Source organism: Eulemur rufifrons, chromosome 20 (assembly GCF_041146395.1).
Source record: "Eulemur rufifrons isolate Redbay chromosome 20, OSU_ERuf_1, whole genome shotgun sequence".
Classification (NCBI taxonomy): domain Eukaryota; kingdom Metazoa; phylum Chordata; class Mammalia; order Primates; family Lemuridae; genus Eulemur; species Eulemur rufifrons.
Window position 1 is genome coordinate 14,811,040 of NC_091002.1, and position 10,320 is coordinate 14,821,359.

General features: G+C 45.2%; 1 protein-coding gene across 1 annotated transcript; it reads left to right on the forward strand.

Annotated features, from left to right (window-relative positions):
* Positions 1 to 5,753: 5,753 nt before the first annotated feature.
* TP53TG5 (TP53 target 5) lies at positions 5,754 to 9,234 on the forward strand. The gene is made up of 5 exons (XM_069496334.1): positions 5,754 to 5,801; positions 6,089 to 6,145; positions 6,345 to 6,475; positions 8,025 to 8,529; positions 9,226 to 9,234. Exons 1-5 carry the CDS (start codon positions 5,754 to 5,756, stop codon positions 9,232 to 9,234), a joined length of 750 nt encoding a protein of 249 aa, XP_069352435.1.
* The last annotated feature ends 1,086 nt before the right edge of the window (positions 9,235 to 10,320 follow it).

Here is a 10,320-nt window from a genome sequence, read left to right on the forward strand (position 1 = left end):
AGAGCAATTCACACACATACACTCACTCATACTGGGAACATTTAGTATGCCAACTAACCTAACATGCACATCTTTGGGGTATGGGAAGAAACTCGAGTACCTGGAGAAAACCCAAGAAATCAACAGACACCAACACAGCTTGTTGGAATTACCTGACAAGGATTTTAAAACAGGCACTATAAAAATGCTTTAACAAGCATTTACTAATATTTTTGAAATAAATGAAAAAAAAATAGAAAATCTCAGTCAAAAAAGAAAGAAAAAACAAAAACAGAAGATATCCAGAACCTCAGGATGTGACTTTATTTGGAAATAGGGTCTTTCCAGATGTAATTAGTTAGGATGAAGTCATACTGGATTAGGATAACCATAATCGCTAAATCCAATGACTGGTGTCCTTATAAACAGGCTATGTGAAGACGGAGCAGACATGTGAATTATGTTTCTACAAGCCAAGTAATGACAAGGATTGCTGGCAAGGAGAGAGGCATGGAACAGATTCTCCCTCAGGGCCTCCAGAAGGAACCAACTTTGCCAACATCTTGATTTTGGACTTTTGGCCTCTAGTATTGTAAGAGAATAAATTTCTGTTGTTTTAAGCCACCAAGTTTGTGGTAATTTATTACAGCAGCCCTAGGAAACAAACAGAATAACCAAAAATGTTTCAGAATTCACTGGATGGGTTCAATAGAAGAATCGAGATACATTATGGACTGAACATTTGTGTCTCCCACAAATTTATATGTTTAAGCCTTTAACCCCCAGTGCTGCTGTATTTGGAGAAGGGTCCTTAAAGGAGGTCATAAGGGTAGGGCTCTGATCTGATAAGATTAGTGACATTATAAGAGACACCAGAGAGATCGATCACTCTTGCTCTCTTTCTGTCTCTCTGTGTGCACACATAGAAAATAAATTTCTCCCCGACTGGTGTCACAGACAGACACCCAGTCTATGGTTATGGCAGCCTGAGGGGACTAAGATATTATAGGAAAGAATTAGTGAATGTGAAGATAGGACAGTAGAAATTACCCAATCTGAAAAATAGAGAAATTAGATTAAAAGAAAAAGAAGAAAAGAAAGAACAGAGCCTCAGAAACCTGGAAGACAATAACAAAAGATCTAACATTTGTGTCATCAGATTCCCAGGTGGACAGAAAAAAAAAAAGGTAGAGCTGAAAAGATGTACAAAGAAATAAGGCTGGAATTTTCCCAAATTTGATGAAAGTCATACACTTACAGATTCAAGAAGCTGACTAAACCCCAAACATTATAAGCCCAAAGAAATCCATTACAAGGCACATCATATTCAAACTTTTGAAAACCAAAGAGTCTAGAAAGCAATTACAGAGAAGTGACATCTTACTGATAGGAGAACCACAATTCAAACTGCAGCAGATTTCTCATCAGAAACCATGGAAGCCAGAAAGAAGTGACACAAAATTTTTAAGTACTGAAAGAAAAAACCCAGAATGCTAAACCTTCAGTTAGCATTTCAGTTAGTGAAAAGATTCTTCAGGAATGCAGGTAAAATCAAGGTATTCTCAAATGAAGGAAAAACTAAGAGAATTTGTTGTCAGAAGAACTGTGGTAAGTCCTCAATGTCATCAGAAGGTTCTCGGAAACTGCAACTTTAAGCCAAAGCACGTATAATGAAACTGTGCCATAGGCTAATTGACATAAAAAGAGTTAAGTTCCTACAGCATACTTCTGACCACAAAAACATCACCAAACTTCTAAATAAATACCTCCAAACACTACTAATATTAAACATTGAAATAAATGCGAGCTGTACATACATCGAAGAATGATTAATTAAAAACAAGTAAGATTGTTATTTACCCAATTTCTGGTGAATCAGTAAATGACGACAGTCATAGTGGTAGTGAGTTAAATCAAGGAATAAATGTTTGCAAATCAAAAATTATAAGCACCTCCTACCACCATGCAGTTCGAAAAAACAACAAATATGGCAGGCTTGCTGAGCACTTTCATACCACATCATTTATTGTGCATTTTATGATTATCGTACAGTTTACAAATTTTTATTTTGCAATAATGTGTATTCCTTCCTTCATTCATTTTCCAACTTGCTTATTCCAGTTCGGGGTCCTGAGTGGCCAGAGCCTATCCCAGCAGTTTAGGGCACAACGTGGGAGCCAACTCTGGACAGGATGCCATTCCACCATAGAGCAATTCAACACACACACACTCACTCATACTGGAAACATTTAGATATATCAGTTAACCTCACATGCACATCTTTGGGGTATGGGAAGAAACTCGAGTACCTGGAGAAAACCCACACAGACATGGAGAATGTGCAAACTCCATGCAGACAGTGGCCCCAGCTGGGAATCAATTTTTTTCTCATCAATGTTGTAAGGAAATGACATTGAACAAAATGACATTATTTGAGGACCTGCTGTACCCTAAAAGGGCTAACGGCAGTTCTTCAAACAAAGGAAATGATCAAAGAAGAAAACCTGAAACATCAGGAATGAAGAAACAACAATGGAAAGAATAAAAATATGGGTAAATATAATCGCCTATCCTTCACTTGCATTTTCTAAATTGTGCCTGATGGCTATGGCATAAATTATTGCCTGATGTTGTTCTCAATGTATGTAATGATGATATTTAAGACAATTACATGGCCGGGCGCGGTGGCTCATGCCTGTAATCCTAGCACTTTGGGAGGCTGAGGCAGATGGATTGTTTGAGCTCAGGAGTTTGAGACCAGCCTGAGCAAGAGTGAGACCCCATCTCTACTAAAAGAATAGAAAGAAATTAGCTGGACTAAAAACACATAGAAAAAGTTAGCTGGGCATAGTGGTGTATGCCTGTAGTCCCAGCTACTCGGGAGGCTGAGGCAGGAGGATTGCTTGAGCCCAGGAGTTTGAGGTTGCTGTGAGTTAGGCTGATGCCATGGCACTCTAGCCTGGGCAACAGAGTGAAACTCTGTCTCAAAAAAAAAAAAAAAAAGGACAGTTACATTATACAAGGGGAAGGGTGAAAGCACCTAAATAGAGGTAAGGCTTCTCTCCCTCACTTGAAGTAGCAAAAGTGTCAATACTAGTACACTGTGATAAATTATGTATGTATAATGTAATACTTAGAGCAGCCACTAAAAAACCTATAGAAAGAGATACACTAAAAAAAAACCCACGATAGATAAAAATGGGATTCTAAAAACTGTTTAAGTAACCTACAGGAAGGGTGAAAAAAATAAAAGAAAGGAATGAAACACAGAGGGAACAAACAGAAAACAAACAATAAAATGGCAGTCTTAATCCCTAACACATAAGTAATTACATTAACTGCAAATGCTTTAAAGACATAATTTGTAACTCTGAGAGACTGGCAAATGGAGTAAGAAAAAATGACCCAACATAAGCTGTCTGCAAGAAACTCACTTCAAATATAATGACATAGGTAAATTGAACATAAAAGGATGGAAAAAGATATACTATGCAAAGATTAATAAAAAGAAAGCAGAGTTGGCTGTTAATATCAGATAAAATAGACTGCAGAGAAAAGAAAATCACCAGGGCCTAAAAGGGACATAAAATAATCATGACAGGATCAAAAGACAAGACATAGCAATCATAAATGTGTATGTACCAAACAACAAAACACCTTCAAATTACATGAAGTAGGCCGGGTGTGGTGGCTCATGCCTGTAATCCTAGAACTTTGGGAGGCCAAGGTGGGAGGATCACTTGAGTAGAGGAATTGGAGACTAGCCTGAGCAACATAGTGAGATCTCATCTCTACAAAAGGTAGAAAAAATTAGCCAGGTGTGGTGGCATGACCCTGTAGTTCTAGCCTCTTGGGAGGCTGAGGCAGGAGGATCACTTGAGGCCAGGATCTTGAGGCTGTAGTGCCCCATGATAGAGCCTGTGAATAGCCACTGCACTCTAGCATGGGCAACATAGTGTGACCCACATCTCTAAAAAAATTAAATTAATTAAAAAATAAAAATAAAAAGAGGAAAGGCCTCCAATCAATACTGTGAGTTCCTGCCTTAAGAAACTAGAATCAGAAGAGCAAAATAAACCCCCCAGAAGTAAAAGTTAATGCAATTGAAAGTGGGAAAACAACAGAGAAAAAGCAATGATACAAAAAGTTATCTCTTTGAAAAGATCAATAAAATTGACAAACCTCTAACAAATTTGACATAAGCCAGACACAGAAAGAAAAATATTGCATGATCTCTCTTGTATGTGGAATCTTTACAAAATAAAAAGGTCAAATATACAGAAATAGAAAATAGAACAGTGGTTATCAGGGGCAAGGGAGGGATGGGTGAGGAAATGGGGAGATGTAGCTCAAAGGATACAAAGTAGCAGATATGTAGGATGAACAAATCTACAGCTCTAATTAATGTACAAGAGGACTGTGGTTAATAAAATTGGATTATATTAGGGATTTTTGTTAAATAAGTAGATTTTAGCTGTTATTGTCACACACACAAAACAACTATGTGAGATAGTGGGTAGTTAATTTGATTCATTATAATAACCATTTTACTGTCTCATCATGTTGTAAACTTCAAATATAAACAAATAAATTTTTTTTAAAAAAAGATTAACAAAGAAAAAAGAGAGAAGACTTAAATTATCAACATTAGGAATGCACCAGGGCATATCCCTACAGACTCCATAGACATTAAAAAGATAGTAAGGGACTGGGCGAGGTGGCTCATGCTTGTAATCCTAGCACTCTGGCAGGCCAAGGCGGGAGCACTGATTGAGCTCAGGAGTTCGAGACCAGCCTGAGCAAGAATGAGACTCTGTCTCTACAAAAAAATAGAAAAATTAGGCAGGTGTGGTGTGCACACCTGTAGTCCCAGCCACTTGGGAGGCTGAGGCAGGAGGATTGCTTGAGCCCAGGAGTTTGAGGTTGCAGTGAGCTATGATGATGCCACTGCACTTTACTCAGGGTACAGAGTGAGACTCTGTCTCAACAACTACAACAAAAAAACAAACATGGAAACTCTGTACCCCTCCTCATAACCACCCTCCCCTTAAAAAAATTTTGGAAAAAAAAAAAAGAAGCAATTGGCTAATGGAGTTTACAATAAAGAGTATTGTAGAATTTTATTATTTCCAGATTTCTATCAGTAAAATTTATAATACACACACATACCCTTTGTTTCAGAGAGCCAATTATTGAACATTTACTGTGTTGTTTCCCCTCCACTAAAATGTAAGCTCTTTGAGAGTAACAATTCTCTGTAATTCTAGTGCTTAGAAAAGCACCTGGCATGTAGCAGTCGCCCAGTCAAACATGTGACAGACACGAATGAATGGATGGGCGTAGTCTGGGGGTCCTTGGTTTCATGGGTTGACTCTCAGACCTTGGTTAGGTTTCAAGTTTACCATTATCCAGCTGTGTAAATTATTTAACCTCTTTGAACCTTGACTTCCTCATTTAAAAAAGAGGAGATAATTCTCTTACCTCACAGGGAGGTCGTGACAATGGACACTGCTGCCTGTCACCCACCGTCTGTTTTCCTACAGATGGGAGTTTCCTTCTCACCCTCCACCCTCCACCCCTGCCACACACACTCCTTGGAGATGCAGCCCTGCTGCTGTCACATTTCAGTGATGTCACAGCTACCCCACCCTGGGAGAGCCAGCACCGCCATGTGATGCCCAGTCTGAGTGCTGGCTGAGCTGAGAGGGGCAGGGTGCAGGTGGTGCCCAGTACAAGTCTTGCTTCATCCATCTTTGGGGCCACACAGCCCGAGCATGAGTCCATCAGCAAAGAAGAGGCTGAAGAAAAGCATGGTTTCCAAGGTCAGACTTTGGACCCAACCCTGGGGGTGGGCCCCCTAGCAGGGCCTTAAGGAAGGGTCCAGCCTTACCAAGGACAGAGACCTTCCAGCTTGGGAGGAAAGGGAATGGTGAAGGGTGAAGCGATGTCAGGAGAGTTAAAATGGTCTCCCCAGTTCTGCTCCCAAACCAAGGTGACAACACTCCCAGTCTAGGGTTGGTCAAACCAGGCTCAGGCAAATGGAAAGGCATGGATTCCTCCTTTGTTCATTCTCTCTCTCTCTCTCTCTTTCACACTCTCTGTCCCTCAGATGCAAGACAAGGAGCAGCCTGTCAGCAAAGGAATTGAGTGGAACCGACTTAGAAGGGTGAGATGCCCCATTTTGGCCCAAGCTTAGGGAGCCTAAGTACCCCCGCAGTGCTGCTCCTGGTTGCCAGGCTGAGTGACCCAGAAGGAGTCAGCAGGCCCAGCCCTGAGCTGAGCTGAGCCAGAGACAGGCAGGGGAGTGGGAGGCTTTCCTGGGAGAGCTGAAGCTTCTATTTTTTTTGGTTTCTTGTCCCTGGCAGGTGTTAAAAAACTTGTCGCTCTTGAAGCTGCTCAAGAGCTCCAACCAGCGGATCCAAGACCTGCATAAGCTGGCCAAAAGGTGTTGGAATTCACTTCTCAGAGTTCCAAAGATGCCCGATATCACCTCTGGGTGAGCTCGGCCCACCCATGGTCCCCAGGGTGGACCCAGTAGCTATCTTTACTGGGAACAGGCACGGTGCTAAGGAATTTTAGAGAACCACCAGTCTAATTTTCACAAAGGCTCTGTGAGAAAGGTATTTATTAGCCCTGTTTTACTGATGGAGAGCTGAGGCTCAAGCGGTAAAGTGACATGTCTCAGTTAACTGAACTAGTAACTGGCAGAGCTAGGATTTGAAGCCACTCCTGTCTGATATCAGAGCTGTGGTCATAACAATGGTTGTCACCCAGTCTCGGGCCTAGCCTCCACCTGGGCACTGAGTGAGAGGGGCCACTCCTCCTCCCCACCTCCTAGTCAACATATCCCAGAGATTCACCTGCACACTGGCCCCTGAAGTCTAAGCATTAGTTAATCTTGCTGAGGCTCAAGTTCCTTATATGTCCCCTCAAAATATTAAGAAACCTAACATTTATTAGGTGCCTGCTAAGTGCCAGCTACTGTGCTAATAAGCACTTTATGAGTATTTCCCATTTAGTTTATTCTTCATAACAATCCTATTGGGTAGATAGAATTACCCCTGTTTTATAGATAGGGAAACTAAGGCTCTGAGAAGTTAAATTTCTTGCCCAAATCACACAGATGGGCCAAGTATGGTGGCTCACGCTGGTAATCTTAGCACTCTGGCAGGCCGAGGTGGAAGGATCGCTTGAGGTCAGGAGTTCGAGACCAGCCTGAGCAAGAGCAAGACCCATCTCTACCAAAAATTGAAAAATTAGCCAGGTGTGGTGGCTTGCGCCTGTAATCCCAGCTACTCAGGAGGCTGAGGCAGAAGGATCGTTTGAGCCCAGGAGTTTGAAGTTGCTGTGAGCTAGGCTGAGGCCACGGCACTCTAGCCCGGGAAAGAGAGCAAGACTCTGTCTCAAAACAAACAAACAAACAAACAAGCCCTCAAAACAAATCACACAGATAGTAAGAGACAAAAGCAGGATCTGAGTCCCAGTTTGTCTGACTGCAAAGCCTTGTTCTATAAGCCACTCTGCTGCTTCACTGCCTCCTAATTTGCAGGGCTGACCCTGACATAGAGCAGGCACTCAATCAGCAGTGGCCACCAGTTTTTTTTGTTTTTTTTTTTTGAGACAGAATCTCACTGTGTTGCCTGGACTAGAGTGCCATGGCGTCAGCCTAGCTCACAGCAACCTCAGACTTCTGGGCTCAAGTGAACCTCCTGCCTCAGCCTCCGAAGTAGCTGGGACCACAGGCGCATGCCACCACGCCCAGCTATTTTTTTCTGTTTTTGGTAGAGACGGTCTCACTCTTGCTCAGGCTGGTCTCAAACTCCTGAGCTCAAGCAATCCTCCCACCTCGGCATCCCAGAGTGCTAGGATTACTAGAGAAGTTTCTTTTCAGGCCCTCTCTAGCTTTCTTAACAGGCTCCCCTGAGATGACTGCATAGCAGCCATCTCAGAGCTAGGCTAGAGGAGGACCTAGGCTAGAGCTAGGCTAGGCTAGAGGACCAGGGCCTTAGTCCTCCTCTTCTGACTGCCTTTCCTCTCCCTGCCAGGGAAAACAATGTCCGCAATAAAGTGAAACAAAATCATGAAGAGTTCCAGGAGACTAGGTGCCCCGAGACAGAACTGAAGTCCAAGAAATTAGAGTCCATAGGGAAATCTAAGGAGACAAACCCTAAGGAGCAGAAGCCTAAGGTGGGGTCAAGCATGCGGGACAAGGCAAAGGGGTCCCCTGCAGCAGTGCTATGGACAGAACAGATGGAGTCTGAGGTCCCAAGCACATCGAGAGGTCTGAACACTGGAGCCCCGAGGGGGCAACTACTCACTGAGGGCCCCCAAATCATCTTCCTGAAGAAACCCCACCACAGAACCCCCATGGGAGACATGAAGCAGCTTGATGTAGCTGACCAGTGTATGTGGTTTGAGGGGCTGCCCACACGAGTCCATGTTCCAGCTCCCCGGATGCTGTGCAGATCCTCCGCTCTGCGCTGGGTTAAGCGCTGCTGCACCCGCTTCTGCTCCGCATCACTTGAGCTGCCTATGCACCATCCATACAAGGTGGGTGTGACAACACTGCTGCCAGGCCAGGGGGAGATGCAGGCCCAGAGCTGGGCCCTAGAGTCAGAAGGCTCAGGTTCCAGAATCTTGAGGGTTGTGTCTGGCAGTGCTGGGAGTCTCTGCCTTCATGCCCAGAGAGGGAGAAACCGTTGACCAAGGCCACAGAGCAGGGCAATGGCTAGGCTGAGACCTCTCAGGGTGCAGCCAGGGGCTCTGGGGAAGCAGGGGGCATTGGAGTGTGGGTTCTGAGGTGGGTCATCTCATCGCCTGAGGGCCTTAGGAAGGGAGGAAATTGCTGTGGCTCTGAATCTCACAGTCAGAGGTCTAAGCAGTTTAAGGATGTCCAAATGTGGGAGGGGGAAGTGGTCAGGTAGGGCTTTACTGCATCTCATCCCTTCTTAGACCAAATCAACTCTCCATTTATGTTTGATTTATTCATGCTTCAAATGAAAAGTTTCCTTAGCAAAAAAAAAAAGAAGAAGAAGAAGAAAATACTCCAGCCTCCCTTCATGGGAGAACTGAAGTCCCATAAAAGGAAGTGGGTGATTATTTCCAGGGTTCCAGCTGAAGGAGGCTCTTTCCATTTAGCAAAAGCAGCGTCTCCAACCTGCCACAGACACCGTAACGCCCTCTCCCCAAACCACAGCGCCCCCTGGGGGCGATCTTAGCACCTAACACCGAGGTCTCTGCTCGCAGGTGATGTGACCCTGGATGGGAGCCAGAGGTGCGAGCCGAGGGCAGAGGGTGGATGATCGCAAAATCAGCTGAACCGGAGGGATGGGTGGGGAAATTTACGAGTCTACAAATAAAATCTCCCATATGGCACCGAAGAGTACTACCGCTGACTCTGCCTGTTCATGCGGGGCTGGGAAGGATGGAGGAAAGAGGCCCTCGCAGAGGTGGGGAGGGAGCCTGTGTCACGCCTTCAGGCTTTCCCCATCCCCATCCACATCCCCAGGCCCCAGAGGTCAGTCTAGAACCGAACAAAGAAGCCAGCGATCTGCACTCCTCCCCCACCTCCGCTAGCTGGTCTCACTCTTCTCTATGAAGTCAGAGAAGGGGAACATTTGCCGTGTGCTGCCTGGGTGCACGGCCTCACAATGGCTCTGCCAGCCAGGGAAACTGCGGCGCCGAGCCGGAAAGTAAACTGACCAGGCTCGCTCAGCTAGAAAGTAGCAGCAGCAAAGACTCTAACCTAGGTCTCCTGGCTGCTCCCCATCCCGTTTTCTCAAGAAAGGAAAACAGCGAAATGAGAGCCTGCACAGAAGTCACAGGTCGGTCGGGCGGAGTAGCCCCAGCGTCCAGTGGTTCACGCACACGCGTCGCGCCCTGATTATTGGTGCTTCTGATGTCAATAAATGGGTGTCAACTGGGCCTCCAAATGTGCCCTGCTTTGGTCACAGATCACGGAAAGCACCGGATCAGGCGGGAAGTCAGTACTGCGTCCGTACTGCTCCAGTGTGACACAGTATGTCCACCCTCAACCCCAAGCCCTGGCGACCCCATCTGGTTGGAGTCACCTCTGTGACTAGGAGTCACAGGGCCCTAAACACGCAGTCGGGGAGAGAGAAGTCGAGGGAGCTCAGATTTTCTGACCTCCATATTCCCGGAGGCAGGCTGCACAGAGCGGGCGCCCTCGGGAGAGCAGCGGAGCCATCGAGGGGCGCAGAGCCCTCCCGGAGGGAGTCGGGACAGTGATAAGAGATCTCCACTTGGGGGGAGAAGGAGAACGATTGGGGGGATCCCTCTTACCCCGCCGGCTACCACTCCTCCCCACCGGTGCTCCGTAGG